The sequence below is a fragment of the Sander lucioperca genome, chromosome 2 (genome assembly GCF_008315115.2).
Source record: "Sander lucioperca isolate FBNREF2018 chromosome 2, SLUC_FBN_1.2, whole genome shotgun sequence".
In the NCBI taxonomy this organism is placed as follows: domain Eukaryota; kingdom Metazoa; phylum Chordata; class Actinopteri; order Perciformes; family Percidae; genus Sander; species Sander lucioperca.
The window spans coordinates 8,875,020-8,900,939 of NC_050174.1; the positions used below are offsets into that span (position 1 = coordinate 8,875,020).

At 39.3% G+C, this 25,920-nt stretch overlaps 1 protein-coding gene across 1 annotated transcript in view; it reads left to right on the forward strand.

The window, feature by feature from the left end:
* The window catches only part of oxct1a (3-oxoacid CoA transferase 1a), a 49,885-nt gene extending 26,584 nt beyond the window's left edge, over positions 1–23,301 (forward strand). The window contains exons 13-17 of the mRNA XM_031305005.2: positions 368–443; positions 13,369–13,458; positions 14,370–14,450; positions 22,393–22,494; positions 22,600–23,301. Coding sequence (XP_031160865.1) covers positions 368–443; positions 13,369–13,458; positions 14,370–14,450; positions 22,393–22,494; positions 22,600–22,635 — 385 coding nt within the window. The 3' untranslated portion in view covers positions 22,636–23,301. The remainder of the gene's footprint in view (positions 1–367; positions 444–13,368; positions 13,459–14,369; positions 14,451–22,392; positions 22,495–22,599) is intronic.
* The last annotated feature ends 2,619 nt before the right edge of the window (positions 23,302–25,920 follow it).

Here is a 25,920-nt window from a genome sequence, read left to right on the forward strand (position 1 = left end):
TTTATCTAGCAGAAACTAAATATGCAAAATAATACTATTATATTTTCAAAACAAAGCATTGGTAAGAAGATGCAGTAGTTTAAAAAGGAATGACAATAAAACCTTGTCACCAGCTTTTTAAGTATGTCAAGTTCTGTTATTAAGAAAACTGTAGAGAGGGTTATTGTTGTGAAGACATTTGTTTGTGTTGAGAAGCTATCCTATCATCAAGTATTTGCATTTGTATTGTGTGTCCTGTCACAACCCCTCTGGGCTAAATATAGCAATACTAAATGCATTTTTTGACAAGTGGACTTCATGAGTTCATAAGTTGAACTAGTTCTGAAGTTGACAGCTGTCTTCTTCTGTTGTGTCATTCTTTTTTTAGGGGTCACATCAACCTGACAATGCTGGGAGCCATGCAGGTGTCAAAACATGGAGACCTAGCCAACTGGATGATCCCAGTAAGTTTGTTTTAGATGACACACATCAATTACCTTTTTCCAAATTCATGCTTTCTGCTCTATCTGCTGGGGGTCACCACACCAACACCAGTACGATATGCATGCTCCAAATGCTGCTTTATGAAGCTTATAATAGTCTTTCGTTTTCGGTTTGTGTCAGAGAGGCGTTCATTCTCTGGTAAAATAAAGCTTGTGGTGCTGTTCTGTTGGTTTGTATGATATTTAACTGGTATACATATTATATACATGGTATGTACTTGTATCTACATAGTTCTACATTTTTCTACTCAGTCTTTATCTTTAGACTTGTAGACTGTCTGTCACTGGTCAAACTGTGTAATACTGGATATTGATTTGACTCAATAATGCACTTGACTAGATGATTTGGAATCTATACCCAAAAAATTAAGGGAAACTGAATTAGTGCTGTATCTTAAAGTTGCCTTAATTATTGATTAATCTGTTGATTTATCTATAACATAATATTGGTTACAAATCTCTTTTTTTCTAGAGCCAAAAGTGGCATCTTCAATTTTCTTGATTTGTCTGACTATCAGTCCAAAACCCAAAAATATTATATATAATTTTTTTGACAGTTTAGACTTAAAGCAGGGTTGGTAATGTTGAAAAGCTAGCAAGATTTGAAAGTAGCATCTCCTCGGGCTCCGTCTAACCCCTCCCCCTGCCCTCGGGACTCCGACCCACACAGACGGGCACGAGCACCACTGCGTCGCTGCTTTAGAGCGGCGAAAGGACCGCAATTCCACTTCATGTCTCATTATCTGGTACGCAAACACCTAATATTATCATACCGAATGTTTAAAACAAACATGACTACTGTTAGCAATGGGGCGACAACGCACATTGAGCTCAGGCTTGTACACAGGAGGGGTAGAGTATGTGCAGCGGGGCAAGGAGGCATTTCATTGGTTCTTTACAAGCGGACTGCAAGGTAGTGATTGGTGAGTGTTTTTACAGGATTATAGCAGCTACAGATGACAGATATTTTTCGCTCCTTTTTTAGAGCACATAAGTTATTTATTACTGTCGGGGTCTAAAGACCATTTCAAACAATATATGACAAAGTGTTTATTGGAAATACAAATAGTTACCTACCATGCCTTTAAATGTAATCTCTTCTATAGTTTATTTTTCAGCATTTCTTATCATAAGAAATGTCTTTGTTGAAACAAATTCACAAAGGTGCACCCTTTAGAGTACAGGGATATGCTTGTCAGGGGATCAAGGTAGTCTGGATCAACGACAGTTCGCCGGATGCCCCTCATCTTCCGCTCTCTGTGTATTGCCGTTCTTAAACTCTGTTCGCTTCAGTAAACAACAACCAGAACCTCCGAACTAGCAAGCTACACGCTGAAAAGTTTTGAAGAAACTTTGGATTGTGCAATAAGGCAGGCCTGCTTGGTTCTTTTGGGAAATTATTTTAAAGATTTACAAAGAATATATTTACAGCATTTACTATCTAACTGGGACGTTTTGGGACTGATTGGCAGGGATTTACTATGGACAAAATACACATGGCGATAAACTGGTAAGTGCAAATTACGTTTAACCATGTGTCCAGCTAATTTATATAACTCACATTACTGTATTGTGTAAACACTTAACTTCATTTAATATTGTATGTTGCGTTTTCTTTTGCGGGGTGCAAATGTTCAACAAAAACAAGTTCCTTCCCGAGACCATTTTGCAGAGCCACCGTCTCTGCGTCTGGAGCTTAGCGCCGCCCAAGACGATTGTAATTGGTTTAAAGAAGAAATGCAAACAACCCAGAGCGTTTCCTATCCTGGAATATACTATGTGTGGATGAGCCAGACCTCACTCCACAGCGTTGCGGAGTGAGGTCTGGTAATGCGCGACTAAGCGGTAGGGGTTGTTTGTGAGCGCTACAGTATAATGGTTATCAGACATTATTGCTAGATGTTTCATCAGGTCAATCAGTGATTATGAAGGTCAAGAACCCATTAAAAGACTGTTCACAATGTGGGAGGGCTCAACTACACAGCTGTTTACTGCTTCACAGAAGTGTACTTGCGAAGTTGCTTCAGCCAGTGCATCATTTTATAGATGCATCTCATCTAAGCAGCCAAGTGGATACAGAGTTTTGAAGATGTTTACATGTAGAGACCTTGAGAATAAAACATTAATAATCAAACATGATATATGTAAGGCAGCACAGTGCAAAAGAATACTGTTGTTGATGGTGATCTCTAAATTTTGTAATGTCATTTATTTTCTTTTTACCTCTCCAGTCGTACTTGTTTGTCCATGGTAATTGCTAATTAACTGGTGCTTGATTAAACATGCTGTGCAGCTATTGAAGGCCTGCAGTGGAGCTGTTATTCAGAAGCAGGGAGTTTATCTTGTTTGGCCATTCTAGTGTTGGACAGTTTGAACAGCGAAATAACACAAATACCTCTGTCCTCACCTACACATTCAATCTTCATTACCCCCTCTTTTGAAAGGATTGATGAGGAGAATTACCCGCCTTCTAGGATATTGGAAATTATTCACTCTCTAAAGATGGGTTGGGTACATAGCGTGAAATTGGAAACGTTTTACGTAGGAGTTTGGGATGCAGTACTCTCAGCGTGATAGTTGATTATGCAAAATGCAGATGAACATTTTCCAGTTGAGGGCTTTGAAATGCTTTTACATGTCCACTCAGCCTGAAACATATGAAAAAACAATAGATGGAGAGAAAGGGGTTATGGAATAAAAGCTCTCTATCCTAAAGGTAGGGGTTTTTGCAGACACTGATGTTTCCTATCATAAGCTCCTCCTCACAGATGTCTAACAGACACCCACATACTGTTTTCGAAATGAGAACGGGATTTGACTTTTATTGATTTTGGCTGCCTGAGCAGTTTTCACTTGAGAGGAATAACCAGATATTGTAAATAAAGGAAAACATATTGAAGTTGACCAAAGCAATAAAAAATAGATCTGGTCACCTCAAATCCAGCAGTGTATTTTTAAAGCAGAATTCAGTTTGATAGTTGTTGACTTTACAGTAAATGGAGAAAACAAGTGCAACATCAGAAATTAATTCCAAAACCCTGGAGGTTCAGTATAACTGCAGCTAAAGTGCTACAAAAGCTCAAGCTACTGACTATTAAAATGCCCTTACTAGCTCAAGTGCTCATAATAAGGCCTGGTGGCAGTGTTCATGAAGGAGCTGCTTAAAAGCATATTCCAGTTTTTTCTTAGAACTTCACTTGGTTTCCTGCTGTATCATAAGCAGATTTTCCTGCACCTGGTTGCCAGCTTATCGTCAGTGAAATATGTCCTATTAGGTATTTGTAGTAGCACAAAGCTCATTGTGTACATTTGTGTTCTCCCATGTATGTGACTGATGACACTGTATTCACCAGATACACACCGTAAATAGTTATGTTTTCCAGTTACTTTGAACACAGTGGTCATTGTCTTCCTGTCAGTCCCGTCTCTCCCTCTGATTCATGTCATTAGTTGTCTGGGTAACGAAGGTTTCTGGCGGTCCATCGCTATCTTATTAAATAGAGAGCCATTTGTATCAGACAGCAGAGATTGTCAGATAATTTGTGGGGGAGAGAAAGGAAGCCAGTTGGTAAGTGGGAACTCTTGGATTGTGAAGGGGGTCATTTTCTGTGGTTTTTCTGTTACTGACTGAAAAGTGAACACTTGCTCAACAAAAGAGGAAATCTTATTCTGTTGTCATGGCAACACAAAAAAAAAATGCAAGCCAACCACAAAGCCTAGCAAGACAAATACAGTGCTAGTGAAAGTATGCTTCCAATGATGCTTTTCTCATGCATTAAGTTTTTTTAGACATTTCGCCTGCGTATTCGCTATGGATCCATAGATGTGAATAGACAGGCACACAACAATCTTCAAGTTAACACCAGGTGTTCTATCCTTGGTAACCATGGGGCTTGTGTGCACTACTGTATCCCTGCCGGCAGTATTTTCCCTGGGTTTGTGGAGGACTGAGGTGCACGCATTTGACGGGGGTTTAGGGGTACTCCCTCCAGAAAATGTTACGTTTTTCAATAAAGAAATGCAATTTCAAATCATTTTGGACCTTTTATTAATACCATATCTGTGTCTAAATGTTGGAAAAGCTAGAGCAGATAATACATAAATAAATAACACTCAAAAAGCTTAAAGACTCAACTTACTAAAGAAGTCCACTGAGGACCAGCTACAACCATTAGATCTGAGAAAAGGAATTTAGTTAGTTTTGATGCTCACATTTATTTTACATTAATTTGGCTTTGGTGGTGCCCAAATGGCTTGGGTGCTGCACCTACCCCTTATAATGGTTGGGAAAACGCTGCCTGCAGATACAACTGAATGACATTAGTTGACTGTGGTATGATATATCCCTGATCACAGGTCAATAACAAATAGTGGCAATCCTAGTCTTTGCTAACCACAGGCTGTTATTGTTGATAGCTAGAGTTAGCTAAATTAGCATAGTTGTAATTCTATAGCCTAATTTAAGTTCAAACTATACAAAACATCACCAGATACATCCAGTCTTATGTCGATGCTCTGCCATGTGAAAGCCCTACTGTTTATGTCCAGATAGCTGTTTAGAAAACAGTTATATATTTTAGGGAACTCACAAACAGCAAGAGTCAGAGTCTCTCGTCCATTAATTTGAAATGTGCGTCGCTTGCGTTGGAAAAGGTTTGAGACAATTCAACTCTCAATGAGCACGGCCGCGAAAGTTTCACAGGATTGCGCCCGCTTGTCGTTCCGTCTGTCAGATTGCCCGCACCCCCCTACCTGCCCATTTGCCTCTCATTGAAAATGAATCACAATGCGCTTCAATCTCTCCCCACCTGAAAAGACCTTTAGTGCCACAGAAGCATATTTTGGAACACCAATCCCACTGTATGTCCTAGAAACAATTTGCCTTGAATCAAACCTTTTGACTATAATGGATAAAAAGGCAACAGACTTTTAGTTTTGTAAATGTTCCTTCTCAGGGTAGAGGATGTAGGCACTTCTGTATGCAGAGGCGATTTGAAAAAAACATCAGACTTTGAATTGCTACACCCGTTGCCCCGTTTTCCTGGACAGATAGGCCAACAGTGTTGTATGCACAGGAAATCGCAGTATGAAAGCATTTTATTGCAGTTTCATTATCGTGCTTGCTCTTATGAAATGCTGTGTAGGGCATTTATCTTTAAATAGCCTTACTTGTGTGCCATTGATGTCTCACTTAGAAAACCTTGTTGGTTGAGTGGGACATTGTCTCTGCTCTCCATGGTATGATAGGTGTCATCTCAGCAGAGCTTTGACTTGAGAAGTCTTGTGTTATCTGGGTTCTGCACCATTGATACTGCCTCCTGCGGTCCCCGCATGATCTCTCTCTTTTAAAGCCATTATATGAATGGATCGTCTCTAACGCCTATTTAATTAGCATATGTGTGGGCTACTGTATATTCGCCTCTGGCCAGGATTATTTTCAAAGAGATCAGTTCAATTTGCGAGTGTAAAAGTATAATAGATGTTTCGAGCAAAAAGTAACATCTGTGGAAAGATTTTCTCAATTCTGGTGCTAATGTGAAGCAGTGAAATAAAGAACTACATAATTAACATCGAAGTGCCTTTGAATTCTCATACTTAATGTAACTGAGCTATTTTGTAAATTTGAATAGAGTGAGGTCTTCTCTAATATGTTATGCAACAATACAAAACAACAATACAAAAGCTCTCCCTAAACAGTATGTATAAATGTGTCCGTATAAATTTAGCAGTTGAACAAAAGTAGTCACAGCTGAGATTTCTGACTGGGAATCTTCATCTTTTTTTGTGTTCTAGCTAATCAAATGTGTCACGATACACACTTTCAGGTGTCCCATCAGAATCAGAGTGGTGAGGAAATTAAAAACCTGTGGGGCTTTGGTTAGACCAGCAAGGTTATCATCATCAAAGCTGTGGTAATTAAATGGCTGAATTATCCAGGCGAGTTAGACAGAGGATATTCATTTCTGTGGATGTTCTGAGAATCTATTTGTTCAGTTTAAGTGTTATGCTGGTGGAAAGCCAGATGCTATGGCAACCTCCATATTCAACAGTCAACATAAAACTGTTTATTTGGCAAGCTATCAGTCTTTTAATATGGAATGCCAATATTTAGAGGCAAGTAATCAAGAAAGGTCAAATTTTTTCCACAGTCACAGGTACGCAGCCTAGTAACCAAGCTAAGTCAGACAAAACAAGTCTAACCGACAGCCAGCCAGAAGTTGAGGCTTGATCATATTCAATAAAATCACTTTAGTGAGCAGGATGGAATAGGTTTTTAGCTTATGCCATTGTGCCATTTCATACATTTGTTCTTCGTCACACAGTTTTGCTGCATGAAACAGCTCGGATCAAAGAGGCCTCAGATAACCACATGTTAAGCTGTAAATCAGACAAAAGCAAATTCCAATCCTCCCAGCAATATAGGTCATGGACAATACTCTGTGAGCAACAGAGCCCACAACTGTCTATCTCCACAGCAATGTTAATTTATTATAGTGTTTTCTACATAACAAGGTCATAAGCATTAGTGAGACGTTTCACCACGTGCACACACACTGAATTGTCTGTATGCTTGGCTGCTGTCACTCGATGCAACACAGGCACTGTGGCTGCATCATTTCATTTCAAAGCTAGAATTCATTTAAAATAAAATTAATGTAAATGGTGGTTCCATTACCCCCACTGCAAAACAAGATCATTTTGTAATTTCCTTCAAATGCTCCTTATTGTTTGGCTCTTTATTGATCATAACCAGACTAGGATTTCAACACAAATGTTTAATTTTAAAAGCAGACGCCCTCTTTGATTAACTATATCCTAGTTGCTGGGTGGAGTACATTAGCAGCATGGAAATCTAGATTTGCTTCTATCAGGTCAGACTGGGTTATCTCCCTCGGGCCTCTGCAAACACCACCAAGACAGTCTGACTGTCTTGACTGTCAGAAAATGCATTAACATTGATCATGTGAAAAAGGACAAGGTTTCCTTTTGGAGTGTCGTCTAAAAAGTCACTTTGTGTTGAACAAAAACACTGACAAAAAAAGATGGGGAGATTGTGTTTGAAAGTTAAGTCAAAATGGATACTATTTTAATTAAAAAGATTTTGGTGGTTTTATTTAAGGATGTTATGTTAGGCCACTTTTAATCTCGCATTGCCAGACCGTCCTTCACAGCGCTGCGGAGGAGGGTCTGGCTAGTCCACACAGCATTCCTGGATAGGAGAAAAACATGCTCTGGTTTATTGGCATGTCTTTAAACCAATCACAATTGTCTTGGGCGATGCTAAGCACCGAACGGAGCCCCGCTGCAGCTGCAAAATAGTCTCGGGAAGGAACTTGTTTTGGTGGAACATGTACGTTCAAAAGTTGTTTTAGTCGTGCAGCAGAAAACTCAGATTCGACAGATAGTCTAGCTAGCTGTCTCGATTTGGCCTGCAAAGATCTGAGACGCAGTTAACCATAGTCCTCATAAATCGACCGGAGTTTAGAATGCCAACACAAAGAAAGCGGAAGGTAACGAATATCCCGTGGAATTTCCCTCTGCACCGGAGCAATCCCGGAAATGGAACGTCGTGGATATAGACTAGGCCACTTTCAGTTAGCGTTCTATAAGTTAATGCAGTATAGGAAATTAAATGCAGCCTCTCCCATATCCTCAATCTATGCTTTTCTCTACTTCCTCTACTCCACCTCCCCTCTCCCAACCCTCCTTCCGCTCTTTATATCTTCTCCACACAGCTGGCCTCTCCAGAGGCAGACACTATCCCTACCACACTTGGCATATATATCCTCTGGTTATCGAGCAGAGAGCAAAGCAGGCTCTTAACATGACTGATGAGAAAATGGGATTTTAATTCAGCTACTCAGCTGTCACCCTGTGGCCATATCTGCATGTCAGCCTTCCTTATTTAGAAACCTTTATTTCACCTTCACACGCGCGCGCACGCACACACACACACACACACACACACACACACACACACACACACTAGTCACACATGTTAACCCACAACTCTCTCACAAACAATTATACACACACGCGCTAGTCACACACGTTTGTCTCAGTCGTTTTCAGCTCCAGTGGCTAGTGTTTAAAGCTAACGTCTAAAGCAAACGTTAAAATGAGACACATTAACGACAGCCTCGTGAGTTGGCATGAGCTTTCTAAAATAGAAAGTAACGTTACGTTAATGTCTTGACTTACCTCAATTTCATTATGGAATGCCTTGAGATGTCTCTTAAGGTTCGTGGTGTTTTTTTCCTGAGATTTTGTGGCCACATTTCTCCCCATCTTTTTCCACAACACATTCCGTTTTCTTTTCCACTTCTGTGTAATGAAAGTTTTTCCAAATGTCGTTTCTTCTTTTTCTCCCAAAGACGAACCCCAGCTGGCCGGCCATCGGCCCCTTTCTCTGTGTCAGACTTAATTTAGTTTGTTGTCGTTTACGCTAACCGCAGCTGCATCTTCTAAATAATGCCCCGAGTATGGCTTGAGGAAGTGACGTCGCCTGCGTCTGCGCAGTTCGACTTGATGCAGCCCCTGAAGTGAGACACAGGAAACAGAAATAGGCCTACTGCAAAATTATAATAATAACGCGACTAAACGAGACGAAATAACGTTATAACATTTCGTCTCGTCTCGTTTTGGTCAACAAAACTGAAGAGACATTTTAGCATAGTTTTTATTTTGTAAACCACATTTACTCGTTTTTATTCGTCAACAATATTGCATTATACATTTAATTGTAGTCATCGTCACATGACCAGCATTTACATTGCGTCTCGTCTCGTTTTCCTCACGTGATAAAGGTTCGTTGACGACGATATTTAGTCATAATTTTCATTGACGAAAGCAACACTAGTGTGTGTGTGTGTGTGTGTGTGTGTGTGTGTGTGTGTGTTGGTTTCCTGGATACCCAATGAACTTGGAATTTGGAGAAGTGTGGACAGCGTTGGATATTAAACTGTGAATAAAACTAAAAGACCGCGGAAAAAAGGTTTAGGAAAAAAAGCGCTGCCATAACGCTGGCTCTTCCTTGTCTACCCTTCATAATAAAGGTCCATCTTAAATTCACTCAGCATTTCGCTAAGACAAAACAAAATAAAAGCCAATTTCTACCCTTCACAGTAAAAGCCCAGCTGAAATTTACTTGGCTCATTTCCCTTAGAGAAGCACAAAATGGCTACTCGAGGAAAGGCAAAACTGGCTTTTTAACCCCAAGATCACGTGACTAGGGGAACCGGTGATCGGTGTTTGAGTGTGTGTTTGTGTCTGCGGTGTGTGTGAAATTAGTGGTCAAAGAGGACAGAAAAGCACACTGTGAATCTTGGTTCCAGGCGGAGCAATAATAACCAATCTCCTCTTTCACTCAGGCGGCCGACCCATCGTGGCGTTATGTCAGAGATCTGAGATTTTGACAAACGAGAGGAATGTTTATGATTCTACCTCTGGTGGCTAACCTCTGACTTCTGGCGAGCAGTATAAATTAGTGGTATTGCTCCGATACCAAGTAAATACAGGGCCAATATCACTGATACAGATACTTTTTAATAATTAAGGTGGATGAATTTTCAAGACCTTCAGCCTAAGTGATTTTATGTTTTTACATTTGGATTATTGATAAGTTAAAATCCAGGACAGAATTTCCATATGCTTGTATAAATTTATTGTGTTACCACTGTATCTTACAGCCTTTTTACAAATTATACTGCTTGCCGTTGTTTCATTTTCGGCCTGAAAATATAGCCACACAGCGCTCCTCTTCCTCTCTGCCATTCTTCTGCTCTGTCTCTGTGCTGCTGGCCGCCACCGCCAGGCCTGGCTGCTCGCTTGCTTGTTTACCTTCCGCCGCTGAGTCACGTGACGGTACAACATCAAATCACAAGAGGGGGGAGGAGGAGCAAAGTGTGCCTGCTCCGCGCTGTGACACGAGCAGCACTTTAAAGCAGAGGGACTTACACAGACAAAGATGGCCAGGTCGCCTCTAAGATGAAACCGCCTCAGTGCATACTGGAGAGAAACTGAAACTGAAGTATCGATCTCATTATACTGGTATTGATCAATATCAATACCAACATTGGTATTGATATTTGAATTGATCTGCCCACCACTAGTATAAATAATCTCTCATTCAGTCTACTTGAGAGCTCCGCTGCAGCGTTGCATTGCCGCGATGGTCTTAACATTTTGAATGACAGAAAGTAAGTTATAAACTCCGCCGACAGTGGTCTCCGCGGTGGGAAGTAACATTATATTATGTACAGTATCAAACACAAAAACATTCAACAAGTACCGTGATCATAGTACTTTCACAGCAATACAGAACACACGGTCAAAATCACATTCAATGTAGCAACATTTTGCAACAGTAGCGGTTACTGAAATTAAGAACACTTAATTTCTCTGCCCAGAACTTCCTTACTGCCTAACTTGCCTCTTTACCGTTGATGTGTTTCCGTTCGTTAGGTACCACAGATGCTCCACCATCAAAACAAAACAAATCTGTTAATCACTCGTCAGTGATAACGGAAAAAGCTGATATTTCTTCAAAGGCAGCGAAGAAAAACCGCTCAGTCGAGAGAGCAGTGTACATTGTCCTTCTCCTTCTCTAGAGAAACGTTGATTTCTTCTTCTGCAGATTAAAATGGAGCACTGGTGGACAGTGTTTCAAAAGGATCCAGAGTGATCCATGTGTTACAGGAACACCAAAATAGTCCACTCGTCCAGCAAATGAAAGTATTTAATTGAAGTATAAATGTTTGACTGTGCTTCCTTCAGCAGAGATGCAATGGAGAGCAATGAGGGACGTTGTGTGGTTGTATTTATATCTCAGGTCATGTGAGCGGGGACCCCTACAGGTTTGGGAGTTTATCTGCCAATCAGAAACCAGTGTTTTGTTTCAATCTTAATTTCTCATGGAAGTGGGACTTTTCAGGCTTGTCCTTTCCCAGGTAGGCCCAGTTCCTTTGTCTGAAAAAGCGCTTCAGGTCTCATGTGGGGCATGTGGCCTTATTTTGTCTAGGAGGTCACATGTCTGAGGAGATTCTCTTTGTTTAAAGAGAATCACCCTGCTTCGGTTCCAACAGCATGGATTTAGTTAGTGGAGGTATTTTGCCGGCGTTAACGTTATTAGTGTTATAAGCTAGTATAAAGCAAACTTACATGACCACTTGCAACAGCGTAATGCTACAGCGCAATGACGACACCGCTAATGCTCGTTGAAGGAAGTTTAGAAGAGTTTGGTTGTAAATTTAGTATATCCAGCGCCGTGGTCAGAAAAGCACTGTAGAAGTATTGTTTTCCAAATAGGCGTATTAATCACCGGTAGCTGGCTGCAGACAACATGCTAGCTAAGAGCTGTGAAGCCCTGAGCCCCACCACCACAGCTGCACACAGCGATCGCACACAGTTTTTTTTAAACCTTATTGTTTACAGTTTATTACTATTGAATCCATCACGTTCAGGGGGCAGTCCTGGTTTATTTACACAAAAGTATGTTGAACGATAGCATACAGTTTACTTATGTACGTCAGCGTGCTGCATGTGATGTCTTTGGTGCGTGCGGGTCGGACAGCCAGACTCACAGAGACCCCTGCCTTTTATAGTATGATGTTATTGCTGTCTGCTAGCAACACAAGCCTTTAACGGTTACTAACAGAGTTAGTACAGTTAACCTAGGTTTACGTCCAGCTATCTTCTCTGAAGATGCAGCTGTGAATGCTTTTTTTTTTTTATAGAGAAGGCCCAATCACAGCACCAACATTGCTCTTATAATGGTACTAAATTCCTCTCAATATTGAAGTCCTGTTGTGCTGCATCTTAGTGCGACCATTAATACCTTTTATACACTCGGACTGCAGCTGCTCGAATTGTACCAAGAATCATGAATTTTGAGCACGTGACTCACCCAATTACAAAAAGCCACCATTGCTATCTATTCATGCAGATAGCTTTGGTTTAATTTGCTCAGGTTTTGAGATATCTGTCCTTGACAATTTTGCCGGTGCCTCAATACAAAGGCAGTGAATTTTATGTAGTTTGTGGTGCTCACAGCATAGGAAATTTGCATTTAAAAAATTCAACAGCAACATGTCTTCCCAAAAACGCCTCACTGCCACTCTGTATAATACACAGGCCAACCATTTTCATTGGAGCTACTTTCTACAACTAACAACCAGAGTCATTTTAAAAGTTGTTAAGTTTTGTAATGCAGTGGATTCTTTTAGTGGACACTGGACATGTTCACCTTCTTTCTCACTTCTAAAAATGTGGTTCAGATTTGATAAACTGGAATTGTGTATAACCTGCTTGCTCCTTTTTCTAATTCACTAGTTGCTTTATAAACTATTCGTAGCTGTAGAGGCTAGAAGATAGAATAATGATTTTAAAAAAAAACTACCAAAATATTACTAAGAAAAAAAAACATTTTCTTTTAAGATTTTCTGAATTTTTAAGGGGATGGACGTTACTAGTGCACAATATAATATTAATTGAAAAACTTTTATGGTGTTGCCACTGCGCTTGTCACCACATTTGTGAAATGCTGAAGATCCATTCTAAACTCTTCCTCTTGTTCGCTCTCAGTCTTTGAAGTTTTTCAGGGTCTTACTAACGCAGAGATAAAATTATTCTTTACCAAGCACAGAGCATAAGAAGATTTCCTTGTTTTGAAGATAGAGCAAAGCTTTGTAAAACTTTATGTATTTCTGATGGAGGAGTTGTTTGAACTTCATGGTATTATAATAATATATATGTATTACTATATAAGGCCATAGTTAATGGCAGTTTAAGATTGGATTGTTATATCGCATGGTGTTTCTGTTGTTTTGTCCTCCCTTAAATAAATGTGAGAACTTAACCTCAATTCAATATTATCTTTCGTTCTTAGGGTAAGATGGTGAAGGGAATGGGAGGAGCCATGGATTTGGTGGCTAGCGCTGGAACCAAGGTGGTGGTCACCATGGAGCACTCAGCTAAGGTGTGTATACATGTAAGAGTGTATTTATGTGTGCATGTGAGCTTGTATCATGCTTGTTCTAACCAGCAGAGCCTTTGCAAATTACCCCACAAGACTAATTTCCTTTCCCAGGGATCCAGGTTGCATGAAATGGCAAATTTTCCTTTCCCATGTTGGTACCCTCACCAGCATACCTTGTATCTGCTTCCTATAATAATGAGTGTGAGTGTTCTAACTGATTAAGGATAATTCTGTTAATGGATTGCTTAATTCCTTTCTACCAGAGAGCTCCAGCACATCCAAGGTTTTGCACACAAACCATCTCCTGTTTGTTCGTCTTTGGCTAATTTGAATAGAAGTCTGGCATTGGACTCAGTGTATTGGGAACAGCTGATTCGTTAGACTGGTTCTGTAGCTAGGGATGAGTAACCCCACAGGGCTTCTGACAATTGCAGTCGTTAATCCAACTGAATTGGTTTACTTTTGGAAACTCCAGACCGAAATGATGCAAGGGCAACGTAACATTCAGCATTTACAGAAGCATGCTGTTTTTTTTTGCTAATGGGAGCCTGTCTGGCGCCCAGCTATATTCCAGACGGTGCAGCAGGTGAGCATAAATTTACTGCCCTGAAGTCTGCTTTCATTCATAATGTGGAAGGGGGGAGGGGATGATGTATGATGTGGGCTTTTGAGGCAGCATCAGAGGCATTTTGATGTGTGCCTTTTCTTTAAGATGAATGGCAGGGAAACTGAGACAGACTCACTTGGAATATGTGCTGTATGTCCTAAGGGGGTATAATGAGTGTACATAACAAGCTGCATCCCTGGATATATTACAATTGAAGCTGCATTCCTGAAAGTATTAACACAGTCTGAAGGTGACTGTCCTCTAGTTAAGTTTTTGTTCTAACCAAATACCCTTTTTCTTTCAGGGAGGAAAACACAAGATATTGGACAAATGCATCCTGCCTTTAACTGGGAAGCAGTGTGTGGATCGTATCATCACAGAAAAGGTGTGTTTATTTGTTTAATTTATATATACAGGATATATATGCAATATGTACCCATCATCCCAAATTTAGAATGAAGTGCATGCATGAATGAATGTATAAGCCATTAGTCATAAACATAGGCTGCTTACTCATAGGTCCTACATAGACGGTGGCAATGAGTAAGCTATGGCTGTGCAGTACTGATGGCCTGTAAAATACCAGGATATGCGGGGCATGAGAGGATTTTGTGCAAGGAGTTTATTTAGCATTTTTCAACAGATTTTTATTTCGACATATTGTGCATATGAGTGGATACCTGTGACTTTTAAGTTAATTCCTTGTTAACCAGTTATGTTCTTGTAAAACATGAATACTCAACTACAAATACACAGGCAAAGACACCGAACTGTCTCCTACTTAAGTTTTAAAGACTTGGTCTAACAACTACAGATACTAAGCCTTTACCCTGTGGCCAAAATTACAGGTGTCTTCCTTCTGCGACTAGCTTAAGGCTTGTTTATTCTTTTAATATTAATTCAAACATCTAATTTGTTTTAAATTGAGGGCTGGCTGTTCACTTTTCAAAGTATAACAATTCCCCACCTTGCAGTCAAGAGTGATTGACTGAAACCATAATTGTTCCTATTTTACCACAGCAAATTAGTTCCCTGAATATGTCAGCGATAAGCGAAGACAATAAACCCAATGGAACACAAGTCAGACATTGTGAAGACAATGGAGTAGAAGTGCTACTGGGTTTTTGTGGTGATCGCTTTTTGGATATTTCAGGTGTACTGTGCTTTTTCCGTTTGGTGAAGGGCTCTTTTAGATCATATTCCAACCATGAATGAACTCTTTACAAGATGGAATAACTACAAGTCACACATTGTATATTTATCTCTCAATTACATCTCCCCCACATGAACAAAATATACAAAAACAATCACACTGCAACTGATAGACTGCTTTGATGCAACAGAGTGACACGGGTAGATGGAAATTACATTTATTCAATTAACACTATCAATCAGTTGATTTCAGTAAGGAGGCTTCTTATTGATTGTGTTATGGTTTGTTAATTTTCATGGTTAGGGTTGGGTTTCCCTTTATTATTTGTTATGTTGATACTCCCATCCCTGCCTCAGGGCCCTGCTTCTAATGTTGTTGATGCTTGTGCAATGATTAGTCACAGCTGATCTGCAGCTGTATGTTTTGTACTCTCTTTTGGATATTTTTGGACGCAAAAACGCAACCAACATGCCCTCTGTAGAGGTGGAGGAAGATTAAGAGAGAAGGTCATCCAGGTAGTCCAGTAGTCAAGGAGCTCAACAGATTTCAAGAAATCAAGAGATTTAGCATGAGGTTTTGGATAGTGTTGAGTAGTCTTGGTTGACACACACCTTGTACTCTGGAAGTCTTACTGCACAATCTCCCCTGGAAAGCTTATGGAGCTTAGCCTAAAGGCAAATGTGAAGAGCTCTCTTTCTGCTTGGTTTTTGAATTTCATTAGTTACCCATAGTTTGAGTTCTGCTTGGTGAGATGGAAGAAGGTAAACATTTACAGCAATAGGTTGTCATACTTGGTAGCTCATATGGGATTGAAAACCCAGCCAAATGGGACTGACCAACATTGAAGTTACAGGTAACACTTATCTTGTCGGAATAGTGTTTACAGTCGTTCAATCGTGGAATTTTCTGTTAAAGGGGACATAAGAAGACAGTAAGCAAAAGTACAGGATTGGTAAAAATGTGTAAAAAAAAACAAACAACAGTGTAGATGGCAGTTAGAGGGAATGGGCGAAGTAGGAAAGGTATGGGGGCGGTTAGAAAGAAAAAAGAAAGTCTAGAGAGAGCTTCCAGTAGCTAGTAGAGCTTAGTGCTGATGCAGTTTTTATGTTGTCTTGTACTTTGGTCAATTCTCTGTAACCCTCTTGTGGTTACTGTCTTTAGAACTCGCTCATTGAAAACATGACCTGTCAGGAGCAAAGTCAGGCAGTGTGTCCATGCTTTTTTCTCACCCTGTCTGTTCTTTTCTGCTCGACTAGCTTTTGTTGTGATTGTGCAACATTTCTCAGCTTGCAGATTTCTGTCAATATTTATAAAGGTTAAAGCTCTTTCTGCTGCCCTGCTAGCATTAGTACCACCTCCTCCTCTCCACCTTCCCCATTTTTATCTCATGCTGTTTTCTCTCCCTCCTATATCAATTGTTACTCTCTTCTCTTATTACATTCCCAGCTTTCTTTTCTTAGTAATGATTCTCTGATGTACAATGACTATCTTTTTTTTTTTTTTCCATTTCCCCCCATCTTTATTATCACCTACTTTCCTCTTATTTGTCTGCCCTCCTTACACTTTTATTACCTCTAACAACCCCCCTCACCCTCTCTTCCACTATTCCACTCTCTATCCTTCCTATACCATGTCTGTTACACTGTGAATAAATTGAAAAATATTTGTTCCTCTCCATTTGGCCATCCATCCACACCAAACAGGCATTGTCCATCTCTGTATGTTCACATTTTGAAGAGGCCCTTCCTTTGGCAATGCCAGTCTCTTTTTGTAGTTTGGACAGAGGAAACTGAGCTTTTCAAAAATGCTGACATATGACTGTCAGCTTGTCAGCCTCTCAGATATTGCCAAAATACTTCTACCTTGCAGCAATGTTAATTGTGTTACCTCCAGCTCTCGCTGTGGGTGCTTGTTTTTAAAATCTGTGTCCTGAACAGGTCAAGAAAGCTGTGTCATCGACACAGTTATTATTTGTTATTATTTTTCTATTGTCCAATCATGGTTTTTATACTCATGAAGTGCTGTTGATGATAACAGACAACAGAAATGGAAAGCTGTGTCAGTGACAAATAGTAATATTCCGTTTTGTTGCTATTAAATATATACGTGTGAACAACAAACATTAAGAGACTTGAAAATGCTGTGTGTGTGTGTGTGTGTGTATGTATGTGTGTGTGTGTGTGTGTGTGTGTGTGTGTGTGTGTGCTGTAATATAACCGTACCTCCAAAGCAAATACAATCTGCTGTGTAGTCTCTAAAACCACAAGCAATCACTAAAGATAGCTGTTATGTAACTTTAGTGCTGTGAAAGAACATTGAATTGTGTCTGTGTTGTATTATACAAAGCGATCAGCAGTGTCAGCAGGTACTGCAGAGCATCAAAAGAGGCATCTCCTCATTGAAAGCTCTATTCGTTCCACTTTTGTTTCTTCTCATTGTGGATTATAATCGCTTCACTTTGTCGTATTGTTTCCTGCACTGCTTGTTAGCCATTTTCTTAAATGTTTTGTCCTCATCTGTGCCATCTTTTCTTTTCATAATGCTTGTGTTAGCTTTTGCTATATGAATTACGCTTCATTTTCCTGCCATGTCATGTTATTTTGAGACAGGTGGAAAGAAATTGCATCTTCAAAATTTAACGTTTGAATCCACAGCCATTAGGTCAGACTGGAGTGGCTGGGGTTTCAGTCCATACTGTATTTGCCCAGCCAATTTTTGCTCATCACAAACACCTGTTCTGTATTTCCTCAGGCCTCCTTTCTTTATGCTTCTTCCCTCTAATATCATATCTGAGTGAAGTTTGCCATGACAAAACTAGTAGGCTACGCCTAGTAGAAGGGAGGCCAAAATATATAGAACCTAGAACGGAAGTACAAAGAGCCGTTCCTATGAAGATGATAGTGTCTCGTCGCATTGGTGTAAACTGGCAGGTTTCAGAACGTTACAGACTGGCACAGCTGTTATTATTATTATTATTATTATTATTATTATTATTAACAGTATTATTATCATTATCATTTGGGGATAAACACACAAGCAGGCTTTAATTTAATTATAGTTTATGCAATGTTTTGTCTTTCATTTAAAAATTTGAAACATGAAAGAAAGCATCAACCTTTAAACTTGCTTTTAAAATTGAAAAACAGACACACAATGAGCCACTTATTGCCAGTGTCATTTAACATGTGTATGACAGATTTTTGAAGTCCTCGTATAATTTAGCCAGTTATATTATATATATGAAATTAGAACGTGTTTCTCTATGACAATAATGAAGAGATAAACAATTATCTGTGATTGCCTCTGATCAATAAAAGTAACCATCTGCAAATCTACTGTATAAGGCCCCATGCTGAAACCTCTGTGAGGATATTGCCATAACATTTGTATCACATACAAAGGTTAATAATCTCACAGGACGTGGTGGTAAAATAAAAACGTATTAAAGATGTAGACACAAAACCAATTAGGGATTAATGTCTGAAGTCAAGAGCAACCTTTTTATTCATAAACTCATGGTCCGATGAATAAAATACAACAGCACAGCAGCTTAACATTTGAGCTTTTTGTTCTTTATTAGCCAACAACACCATAGATAAAATTACTTGTGGGATGTGAGAAAATTATTATTGTTGTGATCACCAGAGGAAATTCCCATCAGTAGAAAGTAAAGGACTATAAACCTGCTGGCAAGCAATGCCTTTAATAAGCCTGGTAATGGTGATCCGAAATTTGTTAACCGTTTTCAATCTCACATGATTAAAATCTTTGCTCCAATTTGTTTCTGAAATGAGAGCAACAACTGGGATTTCCAAACCAGCCAAAACATTTTATTTTCCTTCTACACAGACACATGCACAGATGCTGACATATACAATATATTCCCACAAAACCAAGCATCCTCCTTGGCACGCGTGGCCAGGATAGATGGTAATTGAAGTGTTGTCCTAAATAGTGCTGCTATGATTTGAGACCCAGGGTGACAAGAAACCTGCTGCCTCAGGCAGCATCTCTGTTGCTTCTCCATATGGTTCGGACCATTTTATACACTATGTTGCCATTTCTTTCTTTTTTTTAACCACAGTTCCCTGTTTATAAGCTTGCTCGCTTGCAGCATTGTCATTGAAATGATGAATTGTGATCATTTGTTTGCTCATCACATATGCAGTGAGTAACTTATCACTTCCGTGGCCCCTGGTGTCAGTATCTCTGCATTTTCTCAATAGTTATTTGGGGAATTATCTCCTGTTTTTAAAGTAAAAAATTATAATTTCCCATTCATTCACAGATAAAGCAGTTGGACTCATGAATTATTCAATCATCCTAATGGGGCCATAAAAGCGTTACCTGTGGCATTTTCCGTAATGACAGTAGTTATGACTCCAGAAAATTGAAATTATTTTATTGTCCTACTGTGAGTTTTTGTCTGAACACATCTCAAAATCTGCTTCTTGTAATTGATGTAATGCATTGACAGGATACTGGATGAGCTTTTGAAATTGATTTGTTGGAGGGTGAAATATTCATTATCTTTTAAATAGTGAAGTGGGCTGAATGACAGCTTATTGTTGTGACATGACATTCAGCCCACTTCTCGCCAGACAACACATGGGGTAGACTAGCAGCTTCTTAATGACTAACTCTGTAGACTGTGAAGAAAGGTGACTCAACAGTTTCACAACAAAAAAGGCTGCTTTGCAAATGGAGGCACTTTGTTTTTTAGTAGTTTGATATCAGAAACTAAGTTAGATCATTGCCTTAAGATTTACTTACCCAGCCCATTGTGTGTCAAGGTATTGTGCATTTTAAAGCAGTATCAAACTGTGAGCTCACATTGACATTACATACAGTAGCACCTGCCATATCTGCACACTGTCAGCACCTATATTGACCACCTCTGGCACATCTTTAATTGCCCTTAATCACTTGCAACACTTGTGTTATCCATAGACCCTTTCTCCTTGTGACATTCCATCTGTCTTGCTATATTGGAGTGAGATATCTGCCTCCTGCCCTGTCACTGTGTGTGTGGTTCTAATGAGCTGAGAGTCCTGACAGGCTTTGCCTGGATGTGTCTGTGGCTTAGCCCGTCAGCCCCTGCTGAGAGAAGCAACAGGAACCAGCTCAGCTGAGTGTGCCTGGCCAGTTGGTATTTAAAATTGAATCTGATTATAGTATCAGTTAACAGATATCCATGGCAATCTTTGGCTACATCCACACTAATACATTTTTGTTAAAAAACGCATATTTTTTGCTACGTTTATGCCTCGCGTCTACACTAATTCGGCGTTTCCAACCCCCTAAAACGGAGAGGCTGCTGACCCCTTTTAAGTTTGAAAACTCTGGGGTTGCATTGTAGTCTGAGTCGGCACAAACGTAGACACCCCTGTCCGTCAGTCTTATCAGTTAGGCAGGGTTTACATACAATTCCACCTCGTTGTCGGCCCAAACAAATTAATTCCTGGTCTTACTTTTCGCCATTGTTGTTCTTTCTCTAAAGTACTTTCTGTATTTTCAAATTATACACCCATGATTTTCAACTGTAGAGTAACATTAGACAGTCTGCTTCCTGTACACCAGCACACACATGCCCCGTGAATGCGAATGGTAACGTGATATGCGTTTTAAGACGTGTTAATATGGACAGAGATGATTTCTGATAGGGCGCCTAAATGCTTGGGGGACGGAGATTGTTTTTGTTTCAAAACGCCATTTAATTTATTTGTGTGACACTTTAGACAGAACAAACTGTATCACTCTAAAGTTGTACATACAGAAATGGCCCAGAATGGAAATAATAATTTTGAATCCTAAAAGAAGGCTTAAAGAGGTAATAACATGTAGGTTGCCTAAAAGTACTTTACAAGTATTAGTGTATCAGATTGATTGTTTTTGTTCTTGCAACTTTTTAGAAGGCAGAACATTAATTAGTTAGTTTCTTTAGATATATTTCCAGCGTTTGTGGTACTTTGCTCTTCATTGAAAATGATTTGAAACGTTTGGGAGGATTCTTTATGGTAATTTGCAAAGCGTTACCACCTTTCTGTCTTTTCTACAGGAGCGATGAATTGGGCAATATACAGCATTTTGTTACTGTTAGAGATGTTGAATTTGCCAGTTTTGTGTATACACCATGTGTATGTACAAATGTGTATATATGTGTGTGCAAACTTATCTTGGAATCAGATTTATCATTTTTTGCTTGTGAATGTGTCTATATTCAGAACAACTCACAAACCCCTTGTTATAGTGTTGCTGTAAGAAGTGTGATCACAGGTAAACAGAGAACTTACATTGCCATTTTTAACAATGTCAGCATAATTGATAGACGACTGTCAACTATGGTGGCTGAAGAGATGCTTCACCCTATACCCAGTTTGCTCCATTTGATAATCCAGTGTTTTTAGTTGAGGTTAATGTAAATCTGGGCATTTTTAGAGTTTCTATAAGTAAATATTGCTTATAAATATGCCTGACTATTTCATCCTTCTTCACTTGTGCTACATCACAGCAACTTCAGCACCAGGCGCAGATCTCACAGCCAGCGATGGACTTGTAAATCCAACGGATTTGTGAATGACATTTAGCTTGAATCATTCGGCAATAATGATAGACTTTTACACCTGAACGCCATTATTCTTAATTGAATTGATTTTTCTGTTATGTTTCAACTGCTAAAAAGTAGTGCCACAGTTAAAATGTAATTGCTCTCTACTTTGTAGCGGTCCAACCTCAGAAAGTTGAGCACCAATCTCAGAGGTCTTTCACCAATAATTGCAGCAATTTTGTCATCTGGATGGCCCCCCAATTATATATTTTTTGTCATCTCTTTTAGGTCACTTTATGATAATTGAAGGCCCACACATCCTTGTCTGTTACCCCAGTGACCACACATCATAGGTTCAAACCCATCTATTAAGGAAATACTCATTCTCATTTTGTCTTTGTGTCTCATCACCCACCCTCATCCCCCACCCTCATCCCTCATCTCTCTCTCTCTCTCTCTCTTTCTTTCTTTCTTTCTTTCTTTCTTTCTTTCTTTCTTTCTTTCTTTCTCTCTCTCTCTCTCTCTCTCTCTCTCTCTCTCTCTCTCTCTCTCTCTCTCTCTCTCTCTTCGGAAACGTCTCATCCTTTTTTCTTTCCCTCCCTCCCTCTCTTTCTGCCCTGTTGCCAGGCTGTGTTTGATGTGGATAAGACAAAAGGCCTGACTCTGATAGAAGTATGGGAGGGGCTCACTCCTGAGGATATCAAAGCATGTACTGGCACCGATTTTGAAGTAAGTAACAAACAGTTTGGCCACTAGGTCTATATTTCATTTTCTAATTTCAATTATCATAACAATGAGACAATTCTTCCTTGTGATTTGTCTGGTGTCTTCTAGGTGTCTCCCAACCTGAGGTCCATGCAGCAAATATAGAGGAGCATGCAATGGATCTGAATTAGCAGCCTGAGACTGGTCAAATAAGCTTATAAAACACAAATGTTTGGCATGTGAATATTAGAAGGATTTATTCCTAACTAATATTAACTGAATGGGAATCACAGGAGCCAAATGCATTGTTGCCTATGACATGATTAAATTATTAATTTTTACGGTTTGTGCAGCTTTTATCAAATAATCCATCTGAAAATTACATTAAAAATTGGGAATATTTTCTCTAAGATAAGTGAAACTACCAGTAGTATAACCAAAAATGATCTACTGTAGATCAATATTTTGTAGAAGAATATAGAGAGCTGTAATTAATTTAGAAAACAATTGTGTGCTGTACATCAGGTGATTTTTCATTCGGCACAGAAGGGAATATGTTTGTATTGTAGTTGTTCAACTTTGTGCTACACCAAGTTACAAAGAATGTCCTCGATAGATAATTTAGTTTATGATTTTGTCCATTTGCAAAATGAGGGAGATGTAATAATACGGGTCTGACTGACATATTAGGAATAATAACCTCGTCACAATGTCAAACTGTTTGATGAACTGTCTATGAAAATATGAAGTTTTAACATGTTTTACACAGGCTTTTACTCTCCCCTTGAATTTGTATATACAATAAAATACAACCTTGTGTGCTGAGTGGAACAAGTGGAATTTTATTTTATTTTTGTTTCTTTTCTCAAAATCGTAGGATTTCACTTAAAAACCAACAATAGTTAGCTTGTGTGTTCAAATTATTCATCAAATCACAATGATTGAAAGCAAATGACTGCTTGGGGAGTGATGGCTTCTGACACTCTACAGGTTAGAGCTTTCTATATATGTGTGGTGCACTTGCATTGACATTCTTGATGTGATTTCTCCACTCAAGTAGAGTGGTGCTGCCATTACCTGAGGGCTGTTACATAAATGGGGAATTTAGCCAGTGGGCTTTTGGGTTCAAGAAGATCAACTGGATTGGATCATCAAGCATAAAAATGGAAGAAAGTGACAGGAGCTTTTGCCACCGGCTGTTGGTGTTATGCCAGCACACCCCTTCATGAGTCAAACTAGAGTGGTGCCCTATAAGCCTACATTTAGTAACCTATTTCCCATCCTGGTACTGAAATGCAATGAAAAAGGAATTTTGAGAAACATGGCAGGCTTTTACACAAACAAATGGGTTAGAACGTGAACAGTGCAATAACTTACTACAAATTAAAACATGAGTAACTGTGCTTTGCTTAATGTTGACTCGTTTTCAATTTTTGTTTTATATCAGAAAATATGCGACGTAGAAATAAGCGCTGAAAATGTGTAGAAGAAAAAATTTACAATTTGAAACGTTGGAAAAAGCAAAAACAAACTGAAAAAATGGCGTCAAAAACGTCGAAAAAAAGGTTGACGGGAGGACAACACAAGGGTTAAAATGTGAATGGGTACAGTGAGTTGCTCGAGGACGGTATGGACAGCATGAAGCCATACTTACTGTACATGATGGCTGTTTTGGACTCAGGTTGGTGGAAAGCAAGCAGGGTTTTTTTTTTTTTATCTGGGCCCAATTATTGGTGCGATTTTCTTTTGCCCTACCTATTGTAACCACCCGATTAGACCTGTTTCTCTAGACTGGTTATTGTTCCTTTAATTATTGGAATATATATTTGTATGATGTGCCTCGAACTAGGAACAAAGTTAATTAATGATGATAAACCATAGTGATATTCGGTCTATGTCATGCAAAGGCTTTGCAGCAAAGCATATTATTTTGCAGCCTCTCAATGTAAGGGATGGTTATGTAAATATTGATTTTATATGACCACAGTGGTTTTATATGATCAACCCTTCCTCCTATGTCGCGTCTCCTCAGACATCAATGCAGAAACAACCAAGTGGGAAAACCAAGCTTGGCAGAGCCGCGGACGTTCGCCTAGTTTGCGCTGGATGCAGGTTTGAAATGGCTCCCGTGGGGGAAAAGGTCTATGTAATGTTCAGCAAAACACTGATGCATACCTTGATAAATATATAGTTTTTGGTAGATTATCCATCTTTATACCATTGTGACCAAGTTTGTTGAATGACTAATTTTAAGGTGCCCAGACAGCTGATTATCATCACAGTGAAAATTTCAGTTATTCATTGTCACTGGCATATGCATTGCAGTGATAATGAATAACTGCCATATGGCTCTCTTGTCATCCAAGTGCATGACCTCAGAAATGTAGCTCAGCGTAAATTCTTTCAGGGAGACTTAATAACTTTATCACTTCTCTCCTAAACTGATCAGCTGGTTTCGAGGGAGTCACTTTTCAGTTAAACCAATCAGAATCAGCCATGTATTTCACAAGCCAATCACAGCATGACATCCATGTTTTAAATCTGTTCTCTCCTCTGCGGCTTTCATTTGTCATTTCAGGCAAGAGTGCGACCCTCCTCCTCCCCTTCCACCTCCAGGCATCTTTACCCACGGCACTCTCGGTCTTCTTCCGGCTGACCGCTCCCTTCGACTCCTTCGATCCGGTCTTCGTGCCCCTTCATCGCCACCACCAGTGTCTAGACTCCATCGGGGGATATGTCTGGGTTTTTCTAACCCTTTAAAACATATACATTTTATACGATGGAGTCTAATCTCCAAAGACTATGTACAATTCATATTTTGCATATGTAACTTACAAATAAATCTTGCATATTTGCAACGAAGTTTCTCCTGATTGAAATGCTTCTAGGTAAATTGGGAACTATATTTTAACCTCAGTACAGCTTATTATCAGCCACTAGCCTTCATACTGTTCTTGTAGAGAAATTATGAAATAATACTGTAAAACCTCTGTCAAGCTGAGGATACCTGCATAATTGGCTAAAATTCCAGCCCCTTAACAAGTAGGCTATAGTAGGATCCTTTTTGAAGGGGGGTTTAATCGTTTTTTTGTTAATAAAATGCATAAAATATTCTGTCTTTAAAAAAAGGGCAACGTCGTAGTTTGAAATAGGTAGACCTATTGAGATATACTAGGCTAGCATTAAACTGCATTGTCCCAAAATATTGTGTTAAACATGCAGCCACTGTTGGGTATTTTGACCGCCAAAAACCTTCATGAGTAAAAGCGTGGATTTTGGGTAGTCTTGCCTCGTTTTGAGAAATAATACTGAAAGCTAGAATTATAAATTATACTATTTTTGTCATATTAGGTGACTGTAAAACGGAAACGTCCTCGTTACAGTGCTGCGTATTGGAAAGCTGTTGCCATTATTGATAAATCCAACGAATCTATTTTTATAATAGAGTCA